The sequence below is a fragment of the Xyrauchen texanus genome, chromosome 6, assembly GCF_025860055.1.
Source record: "Xyrauchen texanus isolate HMW12.3.18 chromosome 6, RBS_HiC_50CHRs, whole genome shotgun sequence".
NCBI lineage: Eukaryota > Metazoa > Chordata > Actinopteri > Cypriniformes > Catostomidae > Xyrauchen > Xyrauchen texanus.
Genome location: NC_068281.1, coordinates 10,927,685 through 10,955,076, shown reverse-complemented (window position 1 = coordinate 10,955,076; position 27,392 = coordinate 10,927,685). Strand labels below are relative to the sequence as shown.

The 27,392-nt window shown below is 38.1% G+C and overlaps 1 protein-coding gene across 2 annotated transcripts; it reads right to left on the bottom strand.

The window, feature by feature from the left end:
* Nucleotides 1-507: 507 nt before the first annotated feature.
* cspp1b (centrosome and spindle pole associated protein 1b) lies at nucleotides 508-26,612 on the bottom strand. Of its 2 annotated transcripts, none has more exons than XM_052128833.1 (26): nucleotides 26,221-26,612; nucleotides 19,583-19,681; nucleotides 19,447-19,504; nucleotides 19,260-19,354; nucleotides 18,347-18,498; nucleotides 17,309-17,368; nucleotides 16,112-16,200; nucleotides 15,467-15,563; nucleotides 15,137-15,334; nucleotides 14,146-14,240; nucleotides 13,916-14,009; nucleotides 11,839-11,950; nucleotides 11,219-11,366; nucleotides 11,010-11,069; nucleotides 10,200-10,315; nucleotides 9,615-9,764; nucleotides 7,574-7,717; nucleotides 7,222-7,290; nucleotides 7,018-7,078; nucleotides 5,557-5,683; nucleotides 4,337-4,446; nucleotides 4,071-4,099; nucleotides 3,851-3,911; nucleotides 2,592-2,689; nucleotides 1,928-2,042; nucleotides 508-1,848 (listed from the first exon to the last, which is right to left on the bottom strand). In XM_052128833.1, exons 2-26 carry the CDS (start codon nucleotides 19,679-19,681, stop codon nucleotides 1,691-1,693), a joined length of 2,595 nt encoding a protein of 864 aa, XP_051984793.1. In that variant the 5' UTR covers nucleotides 26,221-26,612; the 3' UTR covers nucleotides 508-1,690. The 2 variants fall into 2 exon arrangements, with proteins under 2 accessions (XP_051984793.1, XP_051984792.1); XM_052128832.1 differs by lacking the exon at nucleotides 26,221-26,612 and adding an exon at nucleotides 20,615-20,712.
* Between the last annotated feature and the right edge of the window lie 780 nt (nucleotides 26,613-27,392).

The following is a 27,392-nucleotide window of genomic DNA, read 5'->3' as shown; positions in this document are numbered from 1 at the left end:
GAGAAAAAACCTGAAATTCATTTTGCAGTGAAAATCTTGACATCTGATGTGAGTTCATGAAAGCTATGAGAGAAGCTTGTTCACAGTGGCATTCAGAATTTTCATATTTAGTGAACTATTCCTTTAACCTCGTTCAATGAATCTGTGAGTTTAAACTTACATTTTTGATTTGGGCTCAAAAATAAAAGGCAGCCATTTCTAAACACTCATCTAAAAGATGCAGCTTGAAAACAGACACCTAAAAGATTAAGAAACTGTATTTCAACACATTACAGCAGTTATAGCAATACTCAAACCAACAATTATGCCACGATCCAATCACGGAGATCACATTTTTCCCCATTCTGATGGTTGATGTGAACATTAACTGAAGCTCCTGACCTGTATCTGCATGATTTTATGCACTGCTGCCACACGATTTGCTGATTAGATAATCACATGGATGGTTGTTGGTGCCAGATGGGCTGGTTTTAAGTATATCTGTAACTGATGATCTCCTGGAATTTTCACACACACACACACACACACACACACACACACACACACACACACACACACACACACACACACACACACACACACACACACACACACACACACACACCAGTCTCTAGAATTTACTCAGAATGGTGTCAAAATAAAAAACATCCAGTGAGGGGCAGTTCTGTGGATGGAAATGCATTGTTGATGAGCGAGGACAACAAAGAATGGCCAAATAACCGTTCTGTACAATTGTGGTGAGAAGAATATCATGTCTGAATGCTATTCTGAGATGCAGGTTGGCGCTGATTTGGTGGCACGAGGGGGACCTACACAATATTAGGCATACAGTATATATATACACACACACACACACACACACACACACACACACACACACACACACACACATATATATATATATATATATATATATATATATATATTAGCGCTGTCGATTTAACGCGTTAATTCAGTGCGATTCATTTTATTAAAAATAATGCGATTAATCGCAATGTCCCCAGACCGTAATAAGGAAGATTCCTGAGAAATGCAAGCTTGTAAGGGCAGTAAGTGAAACTTCAGCTGTATGAGCAACACACAGTTTATACAGTGAAGAAAAACACCCTTGAGCAGCAAAACAACACAAACATGCGTTACGTTCTTGCACTCAAAACACTTCCGAACTAAGAGATCTCAAGATGTGTTCTAAGTATTAAACTATATTTAACTTGACACAGTGACCTAAAAATGTATGTTTATGACACAACGAACACGAGACACTACACAAGCATGTCTGATGCAGCTGTTCATTGACGGTCCTTAAACAAGCCCTCATAATAAATCTCCAACTGATTGACAAATTTACTTGTGAAATGGATTGCTGTGAACTGTATTCCTTATTTCATCATTATATATTTAATTATATTTATATGAGGGGCTTTCTCAGCAAATATTTGTATATGCGATTAAATGTGATTAATCGCGATTAATTAATCGGGACACCATGTAATTAATTCGATTACAAATTTTAATCAATTGAGAGCCCTAATATATATATATATATATATATATATATATATATATATATATAGCCTTATATATATATATATATATATACACACACACACACACACACACAGTATACTGTATATGTCCTTTTATAAAGTCACTGTTGTAAAATCACACACATATCCCACTGATCAGTGGCTCAGAGCTCAGAGCCACACATCAGCCTCCTGAGTGTGTCTGAAGACTCTGCTCGAATCCAGGGCTCTGCAGTAGCTGTATCGATGGAGCTAGGTCTGCCAGGAGACTGCAGGTTAAAATGCTCATCACCACGACCATCTTCATCATCAAAACAGCCTCCTAAAAACAATTTTTCTGAAATAAGTTCTTCATCTAAAGAATGACACACACACAGAGAGAGAGAGAGACAAACACACACCTGCTTGGACGTTGTGATGACTGAAGGCTTGTAGTTTATTCATCCTGAGAGTGTTTGTGTCTCTAATTTTCCTCAAATTGACGGACTGCTGCGGAACCTGTTGCCTTTCTGCTGCCTAAACACACACACATACATACATTTATACAAACGCGGTCACTACCAGTCAAAGTTTTGGACACACCTACTCATACCTACACTTTATTATCACCGTCTTCCACACTTTGGGAAGTATGGGAAGCATGATTTATATATGTCCAAAAAAAACTAATTTCAAGCATTGAAGTATAAGCATTTAGATCATTAAAGTTTTTTTAATGATGATGAGAAACTGTCCAAATGTTTGACTGGAAGTGTATAAAATGCTGCCTTAAGTAGACATGTTTGTATCCGTAATTAAAATTAGAATTGTTGAGTATCAATAAAGAAAGAACAATGAAGTCTGTCTGGTTTGATATCACAAGGGAAGTAAACTACATGTGTCCAAAATAATGCGTTTTAACGCATTATGAAAAGAAAACACATCTGAATGTAAGCATGTAATTCTGTCAGTATTAGTTTAAATTTAGCTGTACACCTGTAGTAATTGGGGGAAAAAATAAATCTGCCCTGGGAGAACCTGAGACCTTTATACAGATATATATTTAGATGGTTCAGTCAGAATTACCGACTGAAGGTTTGCTAGTCTGCGTCGTTCCCTTGCCGAGAGCTTATTAGACTTCCTTTCGACATCTGGGGGAATTGGAAAAGCAGCTCCGTTCAGATCTAATAATTAATAATAAGCACACAGTAAACTAGTTAAAAGCAATCCACAGTGGGAGATCAAAGAGTGAGCTAAGAAACTGGTATTTTAGCTTACATTTTTAGCAATATTAAAATAAAGATTGACCATAAAGAAATAGTTCACCAATAAAATTAGAACATATGTACCATATTTGAATGAACACAAGTGCAAAAGAGATTTGAAAGCTGTGACAGATGGAAAGATTGCCAGTAACTGGTGCAATTTGTCTGCTCCTCACATAAATCAATTTTATGACTTCAAAAGACTTCGAATACAGCACCGAAATCCTCATTAATTTTCACAGAATTGAATGTCTTAAAACAGCTAGGACATTTTAGAAAATATCTTTCTTTGGGTTCCTCAGGGAACATAGGTTTGGAGTGACATGAGGGTGAATAAATAATGACAATGTTCATTTTGGGGTGAACTGTTCCTTTAATTTTTAAAGAAATTGTTCACCCAAAAATGAATATTCTCTCATCATTTACTCACCCTTATGCCACCCCAGATGTGTATGACTTTCTTTCATCTGCTGAACTCAAATTAAGATTTTTAGAAGAATTTTGGCCCATATAATGCAAATGAATGGGTGCCAAAATTTGAAGCTCCAAACAAATCACTAAAGTCAGCATAAAAGTAATCCATAAGACTCCAGTAGTTAAATAAATATCTTCAGAAGTGATTTGATAGGTGTGGGTGAGAAACAGATAATGTTTACATTCTTCTTGTGTTTTTGTTGATTCACATTCTTCATGCATATTGCCCCCTACTGGGCAGGGAGAAGAATTTCAAGCAAAAAAGGACAAATATTGATCTGTTTCTCACCCACGCCTGAAGATATGGATGAAAACACTGGAGTCATATGGATAACTTTTATGATGCCTTTATGTGCTTTTTGGAGCATCAAGATTTTGGCACCCATTCACTTGCATTATATTGACCTACAGAGCTGATATATTCTTCTAAAAATCATCATTTGTGTTCTGCAGAAGAAAGACATACACATCTGGGATGGCATGAGGGTAAGTAAAATGATAAAGAGAATTTTCATTTTTGGATGAACTATACCTTTAAGAACGTTGCCAATATTACAAATGTTGTTCATGCTCATCAAACAATTAAAGATGTATGTGTGATCTCACCAATAAATTCACTCTCTGACAGAAGCACAGATCCTCTTCCGCCCTCAACATTTCTGCTTGTCTATGTTAGAGAAAAACAGAACCACCAAGTTAGCAGCTTTCAGACTGTACGTGACAGTCTGTTGAACGTGCTTCTGGTACTGCAGAATAAAGACTGGAAATAACATATACAGGAAATAACCACCTTAAATTCACAGTGAGAGAAGAAGACCATACTTACAGAATGTCGTGTTCTTGGCAAAAAGACATCTGAAAAATATGAAAATATAGTTCTACCTTATTATTCTATATGAAAGGCATTTTAAACAATGGCTTTCAGATCAAGCATTGAAGTGAGCTCTAATTTCATAGTCACAACATTTAATTTTGGCCAATATATTTTTGTGTGATTTGACTTGCTATTTGGTGATGGGAATGATGATGTAGACAATGTTACAAGGACCACTAGATATTGAGACATGCCCTACACTCAAACCCAATACGTACCCCTTTGCATGATGTCATCCTTTCCCTTTAAGCTTACTGGCTCAGTGCCACGAGAAGGGCCACGTACAGGCATACGCAAACGTGCCATGTCAAACACATCCACCCTGTGCCTGCACACACACATACAGTATATCTATAGCAGTAAAGTATGTACAGAATAATATATATCAATTACATGCAGGAATTTCTTCAACTTCAGGCACTTTTAGCATTGTGGACTAGAAAGTAAAGCCTGTTTCACGACCGGCCCACCGGGTTCTCCCTACGGCCAGTTCACCCCTGCAAGTCAGTGTTAATCTGACATTTATATAACGAAACATTAAAAAAAAAAAAAAAATCGGTTTTAATAAATTATATAGCTTTGAGTTGAAGCGCCCATATATACTGTATCAATTAATTTTAAATAACTGTTCCCTTTGTAATTTTTTTATATTCCCAAATTATTAAATATTTATAATATAATTACAAAATAAAAAATATTATGGACAAAACATTTAATTAAAATGTAATTTTATTGAAAGAAATCATTAAATTCCATACATCTTATCTAGAAAATATAGGCCTTGACATGTACACAAACATATTTGTATGGGTGAGGTACAGTGACGTACAGTAGCTAGGTGAATAGGTGCTTTGCTGTTACTATTAATTGTGTATTTTAGCACGTCCAGAATGCTGTTTTGACCAATCAGCATCCAGGACCAGAAATATCTGTTTTATAAATATACAGTATTTTACATTATTTAAAAATTCAATTAAGCATTTAATTGTCAACCAACTGAATTGAAACTCAACTTTGGCTCAGACCAACCAGTATACATAAACTAAAGGTGTAGAAAAATAATTCTAAAAAGGTATTAATGTCAGGAAATATATGTTTGTTAATATTGACATTTTCTTTAACTTGTATTTAACCAGGGACATTCCTTTAAGCATTTGAATGTGGACACCACCCAAACTGTAAGAAGAGGCTGAGATTTTTTGTAATAATAGGTCTTCCAGAGTTAATTATTTCCTTCCAGATAAATGGTAAAATAAGAAGCTATTTATTTAAGGAATCACAGAGGATTATATAAGAATTTCCCAGCCGCAGCCAGTACAAACCAGCCAAGATCAGACAAGACTGATTATACTTATGCCTCAGGTCATTACAGTTCAACTGTTGGATATGGCACATATGACTCACTGCTAAGATATAATTCACAACAACCATATTGTACCTGTCAGTGAGGGGGGAGGGGAGATGATCCCACTCTGTCTGCAAGAGCTGCTCCTCCAAACGCCGCTGTTCACTGTGCAGACATCTCCTTAATGCACATAGCTCATTAACAACCTCATTCCTGTCCTCTGAAGACAGAAGGAGATGTTCTCAGAAATGTAGTGAAACTTCTAAAAACTGACTTGTGAGGATGGTACTATCAGTAGTTGGAATTTACAGGCACTGTAAAGGACAATATCATGTATACAAACTTGTATATGTACAAGTTTGTGTGTGGGTCAAGTTTTGCTTAAATTGTGGGGATATTTGGACAGCAAAACCAGAAAAGACCTACATTATGGGGACCAGCCAACGATCCCCAAGAGGAAAGTGGCTTAATAAGCATACTAAACAGGGGCCTGGGTTGCTCAGTGAGTAAAGACGCTGACTACCACACTGGAGTTCATGAGTTTGAATCCCAGGGCGTGCTGAGTGACTCCAGCCAGGTCTCCTTAGCAACCAAATTGGCCCGGTTGCTAAGGAGGGTAGAGTCCCATGGGGTAACCTCCTTGTGGTCGCTATAATGTGCTTAACTCTCAGTGGGGCGCTGAGTTGTGGTGAGTTGTGCGTGGATGCCGCGGAGAATAGTTTGAAGCCTCCACAAGCGCTATGTCTCCACGGTAACGCGCTCAACAAGCCACGTGATAAGATGCACGGATTGACGGTCTCAGACGCGGAGGCAACTGAGATTCGTCCTCCACCACCCGGATTGAGTTGAGTCACTATGCCACCATGAGGACTTAACGTGCATTGGGAATTGGGCATTCCAAATTGGGGAGAAAAAATAACAATAATTAAGCATACCAAACAATAGTTTCTTTTCCACCATTTAGCCAAACCGTTCTCCATTCAAAACTGTGCTGTTCTGGGCCAGTTGGCATGGTTACGGTTTCTTTTTCCACTGTGGTGCTTAATATAGAAATATAATGATATATTATAGGAGTTTTAATGAGCTAAGAAGCATAATCTACCTCCCTGATGAAAAAGGCGTGCAGAAAAATAATAACTGTACTAGTTAAACCATCATCATAAAATCATGAAGATACACCAAACATACACAATTTATTTTATAAAATGTTATTGACTCCACCATAGCTAAATTTGATAGCTATCTAGAAACAAATGAGCTACATTGGCAAACTGACAACAGTGAATCGCCATGTACTAAAGCCATTTCACCTGTACGCTGTGAGTGCGGTTATCTAACAGTACCGAGAAATCTGGGCAGAGCACAGTTTGTGCTGAACCATGCTAAATGCTACAGGAGCCATTCAGCCCAAAGGTGGAAAAGAAGCTAAAGTCTTAAGTAAAATGTAATCGTGGAGAGAGGTTTCATGGTAGGGCTAATGGATATAAAAAGTGTAAAAACAATAGAAATCAATCGCAAGTCCCAACCATGATATTAAAACAAATGTTTAATTACTTTCTACTCTTAGCTGGTTTCTGTTGCCTGCAGATGGAGGAACCTGAAATAGCGAGAAATCCTGAAAAATATACCAAAAGATTATAATGGTCAAATCATGCTGTTTCAGAGTAGCTTTCCAGAAAATCATGCCAGTCAGCAAGGAAAAATGGGAGAAGTGAACATAAATCTTTGCATGTAATTGTGCATTTAAGTGTGTGTTACCATAGTATTCGGAGGGTTGCGATGTTTATTCTGCAAGGTTGGGATGGGGGGAGACGGCTCACGTGGAACCTGCAAACCCAGCAATGAGTTACTAATAACAGAACACTCATACTCATGAACACACACAGATACATCTAAATGGGCATTTACTATAGCCTGCTAATTTTTTGTCTCAAATAAAGCATTTTAAAAGTTTAGAGCATAAAATTAAAAACAAGCTTGAATTATTTTATTTACAAACCACAATGCCGTTAGAGGACATTCCCAGTAAGAATTTTTCCACATTTTAAACCAATATATCCTCTTAAGTATAACTATGTTAACAAACAAACACAAATTTTCAAAAACACACTTTCTGCAACCGTATTAGTTTCTCTTCCTCTTCTAATTTTCTGAGAGCTGCTCTCTCTTTTTCCACTTCTTCTTTCTTCTTTTTCTCAGCATCCTTCCGTCTCTCCTCCGCCAGTTGAGCAAGTTCTTCATTCTTTAGCTTTTGCTGCAGAGAGATCACAAATCTAAATAGAGATTTTCATAGAAAACATTCCCTGTCTTAGGTCAGTTAGGATCACTACTTTATTTTAAGAATGTGAAATGTCAGAATAATAGTAGAGAAAATTATTTATTTCAGCTTTATTACTTTCATCACATTCCCAGTGGGTCAGAAGTTTACATCGACTATGGTAGTATTTGGTAACATTGCCTTTAAATTGTTTAACTTGGGTAAAACTTTTTGGGTAGTCTTCCACAAGCTTCTCACAATAAGTTGCTGGAATTTTGGCCCATTCCTCCAGACAGAACTGGTGTAACTGAGTCAGGTTTGTAGGCCTCCTTGCTCGCACACGCTATTTCAGTTCTGCCCACAAATTTTGTATCAGATTGAGGTCAGAGCATTGTGATGGTAACTCCAATAACTTGACTTTGTTGTCCTTAAGCCATTTTGCCACAACTTTGGAGGTATGCTTGGGTTCATTGTCCATTTGGAAGACCCATTTGCGACCAAGCTTTAACTTCTTGGCTGATGTCTTGAGATGTTGCTGCACTATATCCACATCATTTTCCTTCCTCATGATGCCATCTATTTTGTGAAGTGCGCTAGTCCCACCTGCACCCCCACAACATGATGCTGCCACCACCATGCTTCACGGTTGGGATGGTGTTCTTCAGCTTGCAATCTTCACCCTTTTTCCCCCAAACATAACGATGGTGATTATGGACAAACAGTAAAAAAAAAAATTTATCCTCTTTTCTCTCCAATTTGGAAAGCCCAATTGCCAATACTTAGTAGGTCATCGTGGTGGTGCGGTTACTCACCTCAATCCGGGTGGCGGAGGACAAGTCTCAATTGCCTCCGCTTCTGAGACTGTCAATCTGGGCATCTTATCACGTGGCTCATTGTGCATGAAACCGCAGATACTCCCAGCATGTGGAGGCTCATGATACTCTCTGTGATCCATGCACAATTTACCACACACCCCACTATGAGCGAGAACCAATAATAGCGACCACGAGGAGGTTACCCTATGTGTCTCTACCCTCCCTAGTAACCGGGTCAATTTAGTTGCTTAGGAGACCTAGCTGGAGTCACTCAGCACACCCTGGATTTGATCTCGTGGGGTTGTAGTCAGCATCAATATTCGCTGAGCTACCCAGGACCCCTTAACAGTAAAAGTTTTGTTTCATAAGACCAGAGGACATTTCTCCAAAAAGTAAGTCCTTTGTCCCCATGTGCACATGCAAACCACCTTTTTATTTTGGAGCAGTGGCTTCTTTCTTGCTGAGCAGTCTTTCAGGTTATGTCGGTATAGGAATTGTTTTACTGTGGATATAGATACATGTCTACCTGTTTCCTCCAGCATCTTCACAAGGTACTTTGCTTTTGTTCTGGGATTGACTTTTTGCACCAAACTACGTTCATCTCTAGGAAACAGAATGTGTCTCCTTCCTGAGCGTTCCTGAGCGGTATGATGGCTCCATGGTCACATGGGGTTTATTATTGCGTACAATTCTTTGTACAGATGAACGTGGTACCTTCAGGCATTTGGAAATTGCTCCCAAGGATGAACCAGACTTGTGGAGGTTCACACACAACCTTTTGCAGAGTCTCCTGTACTAATATTTGAGCTACCACTTTGTTGCACATCAGTCTATAAATGTGGTGACATCAATTTCTGACCTATTCCTAAACATCACATGAAAAAAATAAATAAAAATAATAATAATCTGCAAAGTGGACCAGACTTTATGATGATGGTAAAAAGACTGACAGATTTCGTGCAAATATTATGAAAGTACTCTACTGACAAAAAAAAAAAATCATGCCGAATTGCACAAATTGAAAAATGGCTTCACAGGCTGATACATTTTGTAAAGAGCAATGCAGGAGTGTGTCTCACCTCCAACTCTCTGCGTTTCTTGCTCTCTTGCTCCTCTTCATACTCCCTCCTGATTTTCTCTCTCTGTTCAGCCAGTCTTCTCTCCTCCCTCTCCTCCTCCGCCCTCATACGCTCTCTCTCCTCCACCTGCTTCCTTTGCTTCTCTTCCATCTAATGTCACAAACACAAGGATGTACATATCTTCATATTCATAAATTTATATAAAAGCATGCATGACTGTGAAGATTTTGACTTAATGTGTGTGTGTGTGTGTGTGTGTGTGTGTGTGTGTGCGCGCGCATGCGTGCGTGCGTGTATTTATCACTTTGTGGGGACCAAATGTCCCCATAAGGACAGTAAAACCCGAGATTTTTGACATTGTGGGGACAATTTTCAGTCCCCATGAGGAAAATAGCTTATAAATCATACTAAATTATGTTTTTTGAAAATGTAAAAATGCAGAAAGTTTTCTGTGAGGGTTAGGTTTAGGGGTAGGGTTAGGTTTAGGGGATAGAATATAAAGTTTGTACAGTATAAAAAACATTATGTCAATGGAAAGTCCCTATAAAACATGGAAACCCAACATGTGTGTGTGTGTGTATATACCTGGTATCTCAGATAAGCTTTGTATTGGTCTTGATCCTGAAGTTGCTGTGGTGACAGCTGCTGATTGGTGAACACACTCCCTCTTGAAATTTGTGGAGAGTGTGTCTGTGTAAAACCTCCAAACACAGACAGACACACAACTTTAGGCAGTTTAAGACAATACAAAACATTCAAGTTGGAAATGTAAGACAATGCAAATTACATTATAAATATACAGACAATGAGCAAATATGAGATATGAGTATTCAGCTATCCAGACATTTCAAGAATGGGACCCAGGAGTCCATGTGTGTTTTAGTTGTATTGTTAACTATAGTTTTGTAGTTTTATTGTTCTATTGTATTAGTTACTAACATTAGTTAACTAAATAGTTTATATGAACTAATAATTAATAAAAAAAATACTTTTTAAGTCCTTATTAATCTTGGTTAAATGTTAATTTCAGCATACTATTTATTTATTTTTTATTAAGTTTTTGTTAACATTATTTATTGCATTATGAACTCATTTGAACTACCAATGAACAATTGTAGCTTTACAATTTAACATGAAAAAAAAATGTATAAATGCTGTAAAAAATATATTGTTCATTGTTAGTTCATGATACATAATGCATTTTCTAAAGACAATATTTCAAAGTGTTATAGTTTAATTTCTTAAACTTGCTGTTAATTTTAAAAGCTCTTTCACAACTCAAGCCAATGATTTATGCATAATTTGTGTATTGGGAGAAATTTGTGAAATTGTGGTTAAGCAGAAAAATTGTAGTTGCACCCATAACATATGTGTGTTGGTGTGTTTGCAAGTCACCTGGCTTCTCCTGTCTTTGTGTTGCTGCTTCATTGAAAAGGTGCATCTGCTTTAGATCAGCTACAAATAAACACACACACACACACACACACACACACACACACACACACACACACACACATTAACATTTCTATAGTCACATATGTTAATTAATAACATATAGGTTAACTGAAGAATTTTTTTCAATATTTAAATAACAAATGTCATACTGATGAGATTTCCAGTGCTGTCTCTAAGTGGGGCTCCAGCTCCTCCCCTTCCCCAGGGTTCATACGCTCTCATATTGGCTTCAAGCTCCGCCTCCAATCTTTGCCTCTCATCTCTTTCCGCCCTCCTCCTTGCTGCCCGCTCCTCTATCTACACAGGGGTCAGTGGCAATTGCATCAAGACTACATGTGAACCACGGCTTACATGATGATTACTTCAGCTCTCAAATGGGCGGGACTTCACGACAAACAGCAAATAACTGAAACGCTCATGTGTTTAATCGAAAGCAAACTAAATGTAAAATCAACACTGGCAGTGTTTGGCGTCTATGAGATACACACACAGCCATATGCAATCTGCTTTCATAATCATATATTTTGCCAATTGTGTTGCAAAAACAAGCTTAGTTAATAACTTTCATTAACCAATGTAACTGCTTGAGAAGTAGAGCAGCTTTTGGGAGCAACATTGCATACACCAAAAAAACAACCTGTGCTTCCCCACTTTTGCAAAGCACCGACCACAACTGGATAGATACACATCTACTTTTGACTATGTCATACAGATACACCATTTATTATGTAATAAGGACACACCCCATGTTCAGTATATTATAGCACACCTGATTGCGGAGCTCCTCTTTATAACTGAGTCTGTCTTTGTCTGTCTGAGGGTGATGCATAGGAAACAATGGCAGACCTGAACCCACACCTTCATTCTCACCCAGAAACATCCTGCAATACACACAAATACAAGCATTAATTGCAAATAAAATCTAGTAGAGAGAAAAATATTAGAATGACCTTTTCTGGTCATTAGGGTGAGAGTTCAGTTAGTCTTGGTGGTGGAATTGTTCTAATTAAGGCTTTGTACTGGTCACAAGTTCTTAACATCAAGATGATGGCACAAATGGGCACCATGGCCTCTCCTGTGTAGGGTTGCATTAACTGTTTGTAAGTTCTTACTTTCGTTCAAACTAGCATCTAATTCTGTACCTAATTTGCTGCATTACCTGTTCTTAATGCAAAACTTAGCTTTGTGCAAACCGTAATTCAAAACTTTCTGTACTTTAGTAATGGAAGTTGCATATAATGTGATCAGGGCAGAACTCGCTTCATTTTCTCAGTGGGCCGGCGCACTTTGTGTCCGATGAGGGGCGGACTGGCCATCGGGAGAACAGAGCAGGACGGTGGGTCGGCCGCAAAATGGCCGCGAAACTCATAAGCTATGAGTCGCCGCGTTATGCAGAACGGACCACAAAACGGCACCGTGACCCCCCCCCCATTTTGGGCCAGTTGCTCTATAAAATCCCGACCGATTTTTCTTCCCAGTCCAGCACTGAATGTGATGTTGACTAGTTTATCAAATTTTTAATTATGATTGCTTTGTAGTTTTATGTCTTTAAATGATCACCTTGACAGCACCACTACTACAGCAATTCACATGCACACAGATATCTTTGGCCATCTTGAACATGGCTACATTTTGATGCCATATCAAGATGCTTGACGATTCCATTCCGTTGCACTCTGTCTAATTGACTTTGAATGTGAGAGGCGTCTTTTTTAAATGGCATCTAAGAAATGTGTCCAAACGTGAAACCAAACAAGTTATACAGGGCCTCCTTAAGACAGATTAGTTCACTAGAACGCAGACTCAGTTTCTCCAACCATGCTTTAAAGGTGCACTAAGAAAAGTTTTACTCATCAAAAGCAGGTTTGCTACTAAAGAAATTAATTGTAATTTTGAAACGTGTGTAAAATCATAAGATGAAGACTCCAGTTAATTCAGTAACCTTATAAAAGCAGTTTTATTGTACATGGAGAGGGTCCCCTCATGGTGGCTGCCAGGCTAGAATCACATGACCAGCCGAATACTACTCGCTTTATCCCAGTAACCGCCCAATTATTGGAAACATTCACTCATGGATTAAATTAATTATGGCTGACTGTGAATAGTGAATTTCTACAGTGGCATTGGTAACTGAAAACATTTGCGTTTGAATGATGCTGCATCCATGCTCCTAGATGTAATTGCAAGTCCAAGATGACATTTTGTTTTTTAAATATTGAGTGCACCATATTATCTACTCCCTCGGAGCATGGTGCTCCCAAATTGGAATTGGCACTTTCACTTTCCCTTTGGTCGGAACCCCCTGGGGAATTTTCCCTCAAATTCTTGTCTCATTTCATTTGCATACATCTTGCGTCATGCCCGACTGTAGCTATTCACACTGCATCCCTGTTCTGTTAATCCCTGCATGCCAACCATTTCTTAAACAAGAAAAAACAGCCGCCTACATGATCAAAGTTTGGCCTGAGGTAGAAAAATCTATACTGCAGGACAGCTTGGATTTCATTGATGGGAAAATGATTCATGCTTGTTGTGACATCTGGAGGTTATCCAGACGAAAGGAGGATTTTCCCAGCTGAATGTTTTTCCTTATGTACTGAATACTTAGGTTCGTTTTCCTTGCCACTGTTGTCTTTTGGCTCACTCACATGAACTGAATTCAACTGAAAGCAGAAGGTAGCCTACATTAGCAGTCTGCAAGCTGAAGCTTAAACCTGGCTCTGTGTTACTCCGACCTGACCTGACCCAATCAATACTGTCAAATTATAAGCCTGAACCCAACATCTCACTCTCCTTTTTTCCCCTCTCTGAGCAAGCAAGTGTGTGTATGTTGGCTGCTTTCTTACTGTCTGTGAGTGCTTCTGCTGTGCACGTTGTTGGGACTGAGTTGGCGTTTCTCTCCCGATGGCATCAGAAGAGAAATTCCTGTTATTGTTCCATCTGTGGAAACAGGAACACCCACTTATGTTGTAGCACCAAACAGAATCTTAAACCAAGCTGATTTTAAAACATCTTGCAGTACAACTGGAGTCCTGTGTGCATGTTTGTGTGTATTCAGAATGTGTGCGCATCTTACAGGCTCTGCTGGAGTTCAGTAAATTCTCATCATTATTATGTGGTGTCTTGTAGGCCTCTGCATGGGACGGGAGGTGAGAAGGGACAAAAGGCATACTGCAGGAAAATAACAAATTGTGCATGCTTACAATATGTTTATGGGTGTTACTTAAACTACGGAACACCATTAGTCTCATCTGTGGATTTTTATTGAAAACAGATTTCAACTTTTTTTTTTGTTAGAAAGGGGTCACATTAAACAGATTTTAATTTTTTAATCAGACCTTCATCCAGACCATTTCAATATTTAATGTGTGAAAATTACTTCTAACAATTTTTTTTAGATCACGACTGTCCCACAGTTGTGGCATCATTTCCACCACACCAAACATTTTTGGCCCATATAATTAAAATATTATTCTTTACATTTTTTATGTTAGTGTACTTGTTAACCAAGTTGACAAAAGTGTCAGCGAAGAGCATGCTTGAAATGATAATATGAAAAAATACTAAATATAACACCAGTGATGCATAAAGAAAACAAAGAAAAATTAAGGTAAAATCACTTTTTTATATTTCCAATAAAGCTGTAATTTTGCCAAATTATGCAACAAATAAAATTAAATATTATTCAATTGTGTGTATTTAGGATAGATAAAATGTTATCTATGAAATAAGCTGGACACTTTATTTAAAAAATGTTAGGAAATGTCATTGCCATCACTGTCATTTCCACCACAGAACTGTATTAACACAATACAGAATTTGAGATGTGGTGGAAATGACATTTACAGTAAGTGTTAATTTCCATGACTTTCAGAAATAAATGACAAAAATGACACAAATATCCTATGATGTATGTACATACACTGTTGGACATTGTAAATAGACAAATTAAATGAACTAGTGAGAGTGTGATTTTATTTTTAACATAATATATTTCAAGAAATTCACAGGGTTGAAGAAACACATGTATATGGTGTTTGCGTGTGCTTGTGTATATGCAAGTGTACCTGCATGGAGACAGAGGGTCTGTCCTGTATTGCAGTACACTCTCGGGGGGCTCAGGCATGTCCAGGTGGATCATTTCATCCCTGGTCTGCTTTCTGTTAATTTCTCTTACTCTTCTGTAACCAGATGCCTCACTCACAATGGTTGTAAACTTTTTCTCAGGATCCATTACTGCAACTTTCAGGTCCAGTTCCTTCTCTCTAAACAGACACAGTTAAACTAACATTCACAATTCATCAAAACATCATTTCTTAAGTAGCAGTTTGAAATTACAATTAACTACACCTGCCAGAATATTTTACATGAACACGTGCACACACACACACACACACCTCCTTCTGTGTCTTTGTTTCTCTGCAATCTGTTCCTGTAGTTCACATCGATATCGCTCCTTTCTCCTCTTTAGTGTGGCCTCCAGATCCACTGAACCTGTCAATCAAACTCTGCTCTGTCAGTCAGTGATCAGAAGTTTGTGAAGAATCAGTGAATGGCAGAATACCAGTGGAAAACATTACCATCTGTTATTATCAGTACAACTACGAAAGCTTTGGCTTTGTGAAGCGTAAAAAAAAAAGATAGGGATAGATGGTTTTCTCAAAGGATAAATGTCTGAGAAAGTAAAACTAGAAAAATGTAGAGAAACTACAGAACAATTTTCTTTAATGACGTTACCTTCTCCTGTAAATAATTTTGTCAAATCATCAGGTATAAAAAAAATGATCAATGAAACTAATTAGTAAGATATCTGAAATACTTATTCTTATGAGAAAGGATAAGTTGTAATTGTAAAAAAAAAAAAAAAAATCGGTCAAATGCCCACTTTTGTCAAGGAGGGCAGGCCATTATCTCCATTATATGATCATAACGAAGCATCACATGTAAAATAGATGATACATGCTATGTGCTTCAGTTACTAAACCAATTAGAGCAGTGACACAGACTTCTAGCCAATCAGAATTCTTCAACTGAACTCTTACCTATTAGAAGACCTGAGGTACGAACTGTGTCCTGACTGGCCACTGATCCGGATCTTTCATTTGCCTGAGGCGCTATACATGCCGATATTCTAAAACAGAGTTAAAGGAATAGTTCACCCAAAAATGTTAATTCTCTCATAATTTACTCACCCTCATACCATGCCATATGTGTGTGACTTTCTTTCATCTGCTGAACACAAATGAAGATTTTTTGAAAAAATGTCTGAGCTCTGTAGGTCTATACAATGCAAGTGGATGGTGATCAGACCTTTGTAGCTCCAGAAATCACATCCATATCCATATGACAGTGTTAAAATCCATATCTTCAGAAGCAATATAACAGGTGTGGGTTAGAGACAGAAGAATATTTAAGTCCTTTTTTACTCTATATCTTCACTATAATTTTCACTTTCACATGTAAAAGTATAAGTTAAGATTTAAAGTAAAAAAGGATTGGGATTTTGATCTGTTTCCTCACTCACGCATATTATATTGCTTCTGAAGACATTGATTTAAACACTGGAGTCATATGGATTACTTCTATGTGTCCTTTATGTGATTTTTGGAGCTACAAATATCTGATTACCATTCACTTGCATTGTATGGACTACAGAGCTGAAATATTCTTCATTTGTGCTCTGCAGAAGAAAGAAAGTCATACATATCTGGGATAGCATGAGGGTGATTAAATGATGAGAGAATTTTCATTTTTGGGTGAACACTCCCTTTAATAGTGATGTGAGCATCAGCAAAGAAGCAATAAGAAAGACTGTGCCTGGGTTCGGGTGCTTGTGTTTTTGGAGTGGGGATGTAATTTCATTCAATAAGGATCCATCTGTATAAATGTTCAGTGTTTAATAGTTGGAAATCATCCAGCAATAGTTGTAAGTCTTTACAATAAATGCAAGTCTATCTTCGATGTGTTATTGTGCCTTGTTCTTGATTCACCAACTTGTTACATTTTTGAAGTTCTATCAAGTATCCATTTGCTATACATTGTGCAAGTTAACAACACTAACACCAACAGATTTCATCAAATTGTTAATAAAGTCAATAAAAGTATTAATTTGGTCCTGATAAGTGGTCATGACTGAACTGTCTATTTTATGTGTTTTAATTTCCAAACTGTTCAGACACTAAAACTTTTAGTTCGCAAATTATGTCGAAATTTGTGAAAGTTGTAGGTGTGTGTTATACCTGTTTCTGTGTTGTAGTTTGCTTGTGTGATGCCCTGTCTCTGTGTACAATTCCCCTCTTCTTATAAGAGAAACAGAGAAAAAGAAAAAACATAATTTTAAACAGCAAAAATATGATATAAAACATTCAGGCTAAAATGACCCAAACTAATAATTCTGTATCCCCAAATATGGATGAGATTAAAAGCCAAAACCCACACGTGAACGCAGATGCTTCTAGTCGCAAGCTTGATTTTGTGCTTGATGACATTCATAACAAAATGCAGGTACGTGCTGCATTCTCAGTATTGCCACAAGGGGTGCTATAGCAGACATCACTGTGAACTCTCTTCTTCTTTGGTGAGTTTCTCTTTCAAGTCAACTACTGTCATGCAAGAGCTTAGTCAGGAAACTACATTTGGGTGGGCCTCAACAAAAATGGATGGGCCAATTTCATGCCCCAATTACTTTAAATATAATATTCCATAACAATAGAGAAGTGACGTATTCAAAGTTCTTTCACTCTTTCAGAAATCCGAATTTATGCATTTTTTAAGCTATTTTATAAATATATATTTTAAGTCAAAGAATAATTTCTAATATTCTGGATACTCCTGGGTCTAATTTGGGTGGAACCAGGTGCACCCCGGCCCACCCTTGGCTATGGCAATACTGTCAATGAATACTATAAATAATATCACATCCAGTTTAACCGCACAGTCTTTGAAGGTTAATCTATCTATCGTCCCTTGAGTATTGAGGTTTGTTACCGCCACAGTAACACAAGAACGCACCCTAAGCATGTTCAGCCAGACCACGCAATGGAAATGCATTGGTCAAGTGCCAACATTTTATGCAATCGTACTTGTGTGAAGTATTTTTCTGGCCTTTTGTTAAAAAATTGTCATGTTTTGGGAACTGACAGATAATTAAATTATGTTTGCACCAATGTATAATCGATTGCATTCAGAATCAGCCCATAAAGAACATGAAATGGTTTGTCACTAGTCACTATTAGTCGACATCTCTCCCTTTCTCTTGCTGTCTCTCTCGATCTCACCGGTTCGCTGTTCTGGTGTCTCGCTCTCTCTGAAGACGCCTCCCTTGTAAAAGCAATAGTTCTTCATCACTGCAATCCTCCTCAGAGCTGCACACACTCCAGCCAAGCCCACACACCTCTGTAAGGGTGGCCACATCCCTCACACGGACAGTCTGAAAGAGAAAGAAAGACAAATGGCCATTACAAAAAAAGTACTATGGTGGAGCAACAGTACAGATATGGAATTAGACAGTAATACATTGGCACTTTCACCATATTCATATCCATATTCACCATGGTTTTACCAGGTTTCCCAACCTTTTTGACCAATGAATTTCCATTACTTTTCAATTTCCAAACATTTGTGATTACTGGTTACATGTACATTTATGCATTTGGCAGACGCTTCTATCCAAAGGGACTTTACAGAGCCCTTATTACAGGGACAATCCCCCCAGAGCAACCTGGAGTTAAGTGCCTTGCTCAAGGACACAATGGCGGTGGCTGTAGGGATCGAAATGACAACCTTCTGCGTCATAGTTTAGTGCTTTACATTCACTGTGATATGTCCATAACTTTTGAGATGTAAATCAATTCTGTGACTTTTTCAGGCCTGGAAAAACCATGGTAATACTGGTAACCCAGTATTACCATGGTACAAAAACATGGTAATGCAATGGTAAAATCAAACAAATCTTTTCATTTTACGGAGTAATAGAACAGTCAGAATAGTCAGTTGTCCAATGTGACAGAAGATATCAGTGAATGACACAAAAGAGATTTCTCAACATCATAGAACAGTAATTGTACAGTAAGTATTGGGAGGGATCAGGAACAAGGTTTTTGATACAGAACAGATTGCATCTCCACATCCACACACACCTTGGGTATTCGTCTTCTCTCTATATAATAAACAAGTCTGAGTGTTTGTTACCTCTGCCATGTATTTCCTGTAGTCTTTCCTGAGCTCTTCCTGCAGTTTGTGTTTTTTCCTTTCATATTTCTCTCCGAGCGGCAGGCTCACTCCATCTACACACAGAATTTACACATACATGCCTTTAAAATCAGGTACACAGAAATATATCTAAAGTCATATTAAATTAAAACACACAAATGTATACCTTGCTGGCTCGTGAGTGGAGAGATATTCTCTTTCTGGAGAGTGTGGCTTTTATGTCTCTGATGCATTAAAAGACACAATATTACAATGAGGACCAATCATACACTTATTTTTCTCTACTTCAATTTCTCGCTCACCCTGATCTCCATGTAAGGGGGATCCTGTTCCAGACAGGCCTTCTCTTCTGCTATCTTCATCTTCTGATCTTCCAGAAATGTTTCCAATTCCTCATCCATCTGGAGAACACAAATATTATAGCACAAACACATCACGCATTAAACGCAGCTCTAAAGCTCCACCTGTAGGTACAAAAACATCTGACCCCACAAATGCTCTTTCTAAAATTAACCATAGTACCATAGTTTCCATGAAAATACCACATTTTAGTGAAATAGGTTTAGGATAACCTATCAAAAGTGTTAAAACCTTTCAGAATCTTCCTGTGGTTTTGGTTAATTTCTTCAGCACACTATCACAGCTTTATTAATAAGGGTTTTTTTAATTTGTTGTGCGTAACAATACATTTAGTAACTACAGTATTTTGTCAGAAACATTAGTTACCAATATCAACAATATCTATTGATTTCTCCATTAAAAGTTAAACTTATTTTTTTTAGAAATGTTTTGCTTGAATCTAATGCAATGAGAGAGAGAGAGAGAGAGAGAGAGAGAGAGAGAGAGAGACAAGAGAGCGAGAGAGGTCATGCAAAACATGAGCTCCTGAACTTTCATGAGTTTTTGGCTTTTAAAATGAGGTAAACCTAAGAAAAAACACTAAATTTAGCTAAATTATCATGGAGAACACAAGTTCACTATAAACAGCATATCAATTTGGCAAGAATACACATTTGTGAAAAACTGTACTTGAACTTCCCACTGGAGTGGACCCTCCCTACCACAGGACACCAGACAGGGAAAACAAAATCTGGAGAATAAGGAACTACATTCAAACTTTATTTGAAAAACAAGGATTAATATATTTGGAAAAGGATTTGACCAAAATTAGAATTCATTAAATAAATAACATCAGAGACAAAAAATCCACCCAAAGGAATCCAAACAAAAATATCTTAATTAAAAACAACACAAACTTAAAATCCAGAAAGAAAACCCTGAGACCCTATTTAAAGACACATCACACAGTAAGGGTAAAAATCATCACCACCAACCTGCTTTTCTACACAGAATGCCCAACTGTCTGGCACACCGCATTCTGCACACTTCTTGAACATTTTACAAAACATGGAATTTGTAAAGGCAGACACCTGTGTATATATGAGGATTCAGAGAAGGACCCGGTAAACAGGCACTTTTATCAAAATGGGACTGTAATGGTGCAGGGAAATGATGTTGCCCTCACAAACTGGGAAGGAAAGGACCACTTCAGAGGAAACAGAGAACAATATCCTCCCCCCAAGCCCAAGTCTCCACAACACAGTTGCTCAACTACAGCACAGCTTAGCTTTACTGGAAGTGGAGATGGTATATACAGTGCAAGTCCATGCCCAGGCTACCACCACCAAAGACACGGAGCATCTCAGAGACCAGCTCTGTCAAATCGGAAATCAGCTGAAAGTGTCCATTCAAGAGCTTAAGTTGGAAATTAACACTCTGTCCCAGGACAGAGACTCACTCAAAAGAAACTTCACAGAACTGAAACACATGATGGGGAAGGAGCTTTCAGAAATGAAAGAGCTCAGTGGTCTCAAAGCAGAGATGGAACAGAGGGACACACAGACAAAAAGACCAAGCTCTCCCTGACCTCCCCCACCCCTATACAACCAACCCCCAGCACAACACTGCCCCCTACTCTCTGACCCCAGCTTTGGCACTCCCTCACACATCATCATACACACAGTCAGGACATGAGAACTGAGCTGGAAAGAGTTGGTCAGCTGGTCTGTAGAGTGCTGGTGGCGTAGTGGGCTAAAGCACATAACTGGTAATCAGAAGGTCGCTGGTTCGATACCCACAGCCACCACCATTGTGTCCTTGAGCCAGGCACTTAACTCCATGTTGCTCCGAGGGAATTGTCCCTGTAATAAGTGCACTGCCAAATGCATAAATTTAAATGTAAATGTAGAGTAGCAGAAAAGGCTACAGAGATCTGCCACAATGCAAAGATCATCACCTCCACTCTCATACCCTGCAGAGTCTTTCGCCCAGACACCAGTCAACGCTGATATCTCCAGAGGATGTACTCTCCTTCCCAATGTGCACCTGGCTCATCACCCTACCATCACAACCAGAGACCTCTATGGCCATGTGCACATAAAAAAGGAAATGTTTAAATGTGTTTGCAAAAAGACTGAACAACATTTCATGAGGCAGACAGACTACCTCAACACCCGTCAAAACAAAAAACCTTCCAAAAACAAATCTCACTTTTGCACAAGAATTTCAAAATATTCATGTTCAATAACATTATTAATATCTATTAAAGAATCTATTACTCTAGTTAGTATTATCAAATACTTTACATTCATATATCTCTTTTTTGAAAACAAGAACTCAACACCTTGAACTCTGAGAATGACCCTCTCAATTTCTGTGTGGAATATCAAAGGATTAAACAGAACAGATTTTGGACTGAAGAGTTCACACATCAGCATCAAGGACATGGACATTATATTTCTACAGAGACATGGAGCAAAGCAGACACCACCACCCAATGTCCCCCTAATTACAGAGACATAATTTTACCATCACAGAAACTTAGCATAGTTCGGCAAGGCAGAAACTCAGGAGGACAAATAATTTGGTACCAAATTCCACAACTTTACAAATGTACAAATACCACATCTGGCTCAAACTCCGTAAGGAACTTCTCCTGTCACAAAAAGACACATTCCTCTGAGCTATATTCATCCCACCATCAGAGCCCCCCTACTACAGTGAAAGCATGTTTTACACATTAGAAAACAAGAAATGCCATTTCCAGGACCAGGGAAATGTACTTGATTGAACACAAGAACAGGACAACAAACAGATTTCACAGACACACAGGGAAGTAAATACACTCACCTAAAGGATTATTAGGAACACCTGTTCAATTTCTCATTAATGCAATTATCTAATCAACCAATCACATGGCAGTTGCTTCAATGCATTTAGGGGTGTGGTCCTGGTCAAGACAATCTCCTGAACTCCAAACTGAATGTCAGAATGGGAAAGAAAGGTGATTTAAGCAATTTTGAGCGTGGCATGGTTGATGGTGCCAGACGGGCCAGTCTGAGTATTTCACAATCTGCTCAGTTACTGGGATTTTCACGCACAACCATTTCTAGGGTTTACAAAGAATGGTGTGAAAAGGGAAAAACATCCAGTATGTGGCAGTCCTGTGGGCTGAAAATGCCTTGTTGATGCTAGAGGTCAGAGGAGAATGGGCCGACTGATTCAAGCTGATAGAAGAGCAACTTTGCCTGAAATAACCACTCGTTACAACCGAGGTATGCAGCAAAGCATTTGTGAAGCCACAACACGCACAACCTTGAGGCGGATGGGCTACAACAGCAGAAGACCCCACCGGGTACCACTCATCTCCACTACAAATAGGAAAAAGAGGCTACAATTTGCAAGAGCTCACCAAAATTGGACAGTTGAAGACTGGAAAAATGTTGCCTGGTCTGATGAGTCTCGATTTCTGTTGAGACATTCAGATGGTAGAGTCAGAATTTGGCGTAAACAGAATGAGAACATGGATCCATCATGCCTTGTTACCACTGTGCAGGCTGGTGGTGGTGGTGTAATGGTGTGGGGGATGTTTTCTTGGCACACTTTAGGCCCCTTAGTGCCAATTGGGCATCGCTTAAATGCCACGGCCTACCTGAGCATTGTTTCTGACCATGTCCATCCCTTTATGGCCACCATGTACCCATCCTCTGATGGCTACTTCCAGCAGGATAATGCACCATGTCACAAAGCTCGAATCATTTCAAATTGGTTTCTTGAACATGACAATGAGTTCACTGTACTAAAATGGCCCCCACAGTCACCAGCTCTCAACCCAATAGAGCATCTTTGGGATGTGGTGGAACGGAGCTGCGTGCCCTGGATGTGCATCCCACAAATCTCCATCAACTGCAAGATGCTATCCTATCAATATGGGCCAACATTTCTAAAGAATGCTTTCAGCACCTTGTTGAATCAATGCCACGTAGAATTAAGGCAGTTCTGAAGGCGAAAGGGGGTCAAACACAGTAATAGTATGGTGTTCCTAATAATCCTTTAGGTGAGTGTATATGAACAATAAATTGATGTAAATAAACAACCATTTTTTATCTTCACAGAAATAACCATGACCGTATTGTCAATAAGAATAGGAAAAATCTCCTGCAGATCTGCCGAAGTTTGGGTCTGTACATTGACAACAGTAGGATATGACGGGGCACTTTAGGGAGATTTACATTTTGCTCAACTCTTGGGAAAAGTACAGCAGATTATATCAGACTTAGACCCTTCATCTCTCAGAGCATTCACTGTTAGAGAACTCCTCTGTCCGATCACAGCCAAATTACTATGTATTTCAAAAGGACATGGACTAACATAAATAACACACAGCCCAGTAAGCTGTACAATATCAGAAAACCATACAGATGGGCTGATAACAGCACAGAGGTGTACCAGAAAGCATTCAGAATCAGAATAGGCTTTATTTCCAAGTGTGCTCACGTACACAAGGAATTTTTTGGGGTGATAGAAGAAACAAGCAAGTGCACACATTACAGTGAGACACAGAATATTAAACAAGGTAAGATTATCAATAGACATGCAAAAAACTAGGATATATAACATAGAATGGCATATGCACATGCCCAAGTGGTAAGCAGCCAAACGATACAATTGCTCTCACATAACTTTCTGGATACCACTTATGCTCACACTAAAAAAAGGTGTTAATTTGGCTGTGAAAGATATCAATTATATTTTAGAAAAATCAGCAGAGTCAAAATGTAAAACCAAACTTACACAAGCAAAAAATGAAAACAATTGGTTTGATCAAGATTGTCAGGAAATTTGTCAAAATCTCAGAACTGTCTTAAGCAGGAGTCAAATTGGATTTTTACCAAATTACCATACATCTGACCATATTTTCACATTACAAACCTTAATTGAAAAACATCTGCATGCTTTATTGACTTTGAAAAAGCATATGATTCAATCTGGCACAACAGATTATTTCACAAACTTATTGAAAGTGGCATAGGAAGCAAAACCTATGACCTCAAATCAATGTACATTGAAAGTAAGGCATCAAAATTAGCACAAAAAGAACAAGATTTCTTTCCCAGGAGTGTAGAATGAGACCCGATTGCTTTTTAAGCCCAGCATTGTTTAATATTTACATCAACAAAATGACTACCAGTTTTGAAGGATCTACAGCACCTAGTCTCACTCTTCACGACTCCAAAATCAAATGCCTGCTTTATGCAGATGACCTGGTTCTGCTGTCTTTCACTTAACAAGGTCTACAGCGGAACCTGGACCTGCTAGAGCAATACTGTCAGACCTGGGCCCAAAAAGTAAACCTCAATAAAACAAAAATCATGGCCTTACAGAAAATATACAGATCCTAGGGGACACAATGAACATTCACATTAGGAGCGAACCAAATAACACACTCATCACACTACAATTATCTAGGATTAAAAATCACTTCCACTGGAAACTTCAACCCTGCAGTGAATAAACAGAGATAAAGCTATATGCCATAAAATGACGATGTCCTATAGAGATCAGATACCTGTCAGAATTTGGTTAAAAACTTCAGAATCAGCGATTGAGCAGATTGCCCTGTATGGCAGAGAGATGTGGGGTCCACTGAAAAATCCAAATCAAGAATACACCAAATGGAAAAAACATCCAACAGAGACCCTGCATGCAGAATTATGTAAAAATATTCTCCAAGTGCACCTGCACATAACAAGTATTGCATGTAGGGCAGAATTAAGGAGATATCCAGTAATTAAAAAAGTCCCAAAAATGGGCAATCAAATTCAGGAAACATCTAATACCCCCACTCATACCATTACAAAGCCCTGCAATACCAAGAGTTGAGCAATGAAACCAATCCCCTCTCAGTTGGTCCGGAGCTTTAGTCCTGATGCTTCACCAACATATACTAATCCTCCTCAAACTAAAGATCTGGACCAGAACAATACTGCTAATCTAATTAGATACAGCCAAATTACAACACAAATATAACAAAATTACATAACTTATTAGAAAACTCATAAACACAGTAAAATACGCTCTCTGGCCCTAAAAATAGAAAACACCATGGCAGAAATGGGCAGACAGGAAAGCATGGCTGCCACAGGAAGAAAGGCTGTATCCACACTATGCTCGAAACATGGGGGGGGGGGGGGGATGAAACATATTCACAGCACATTTGACCGTTTAACAAACACAGAAAAACTGCCCAACTTATTAGAACACATGGAGTACTGTATGATAGCAGCACAATATGTGTTTCCCTGCCACAGAATAAGAGACAGTGACCCGAGTATGTCTCCATCATATTTCACTATGGCTCTTCCTTATAGTTTTCTAGTAATATTTTATGTGTTACTTCATTTTTATTATTTAACATTATCCTTTTGTACCATATTTGTCAAGTAAACATTGCATATTTAGTCTTTTTCTTCTTACAATGTTTTGCACTGTTTTATTTGTATGAAGCTCAACTGTAAACGCTTTGGCAATACGAATGTACAAATATTTGTCATGGCAATAAAGTACCTTAAAACTGAAACCGAAAGATTACATTACACACCTCTCAAGAATTCCTCCAGTTTTTTAGGCTTGTCAACGCTGAGACTGAATACATATGTTTACCAAATGTTGGAATCAAATTATCAGCCACTTTTAGACAGTTATTAAAGTGCGCTATTTATTTGCCGTATGTTATATAGTCTCAGTGAAGAGCGACTCTATCATTAACCGATAACATGATCTAAACAGAACAACATATCTTTGTTTTGGCTTGTATCATCTATCTGTGTCTTATCAATACACTTATTGAAATTAGGCAACTTGATCCATATGTTGGAAATAATTGATCTGTTAAATAAACATGTGTTTTTATCTGATCTGATTTTCTGTACATAAACGGATTTTAGCCTATACAAGAAAAGCGCTGCTATTCAATAATCCGCCGCTCTTCCTCTCTTCTAGCGTCTTCTGTTTGACTTCCTCTCTTCCGCTAGTTCTCGTTTCCTCTCCTTCCGCTGATTTATAGAAGACTCGGATAAGCAGAAGCGGGATTTGGCGGAGCAAAATCGTTTGGAGGAGGCCTAAAATGCTTTGGACTACAAGAACATTTTTTTCTTTCTTTTTTTTTTTTTACTTTTTATTTATTTATATTTTTATGATTATGTCTCTCAAGGTTGTTTGTAAGAAAACGAATTATAGGCTGCTTTACCTTGAAAAACAAAAAACATTGTATTGTTTTTTTCCCACCACTGTAACAAAGATGCCAACCTTTCTTTTGTAACAAATTCCTCAATAATTTATTAAATAACTTTAACATAAAATTGTCGAAAAATAAACCACATTTGAATTCATTTCTGATATAATTGCTATGTATTCATAAGATGGTAAAATTTGTATTAATGTAACTAAACCGATTATTTATTTTTGTCTTTTGAAACCTTTTCTTTTGTTTGTTTTCTTATTAGTTTGTCTGTTTGTATTGTATTTGAACATGTTTAACATGCTTGCCGTTTTAATAAGGAAAGAACATTGAGGGGAAAAAAGAGGAAGGAAAAAAACCTTTAGAGACAAAGTACATACAAATATAACTAAGGGTTTTCTTAAATTAAAGGGTTTGCAACTAGGCCCAGCAATTCACCAAAGAAAATAAATAAATACATAAATACATAAAAAAGTTACAGATTGCACCTTCCTCCCAGTCCATTCCTTCTGTTATACACATGCACAATTCTG

Bases quoted from the DNA above. Each gene is read 5' to 3' on its own strand.
- cspp1b (XM_052128832.1), bottom strand. From the start codon at position 20,689: ATGTTTTGTAAAATGTTCAAGAAGTGTGCAGAATGCGGTGTGCCAGAC. The intron at 15,564-16,111 runs GTAAGAGTTCAG...TTTGATTGACAG, and splicing joins TACCTCAGGTCTTCTAATAG to GTTCAGTGGATCTGGAGGCC. The intron at 11,951-13,915 runs GTAAGAAAGCAG...TGTGTATTGCAG, and splicing joins AGCAGAAGCACTCACAGACA to GATGTTTCTGGGTGAGAATG.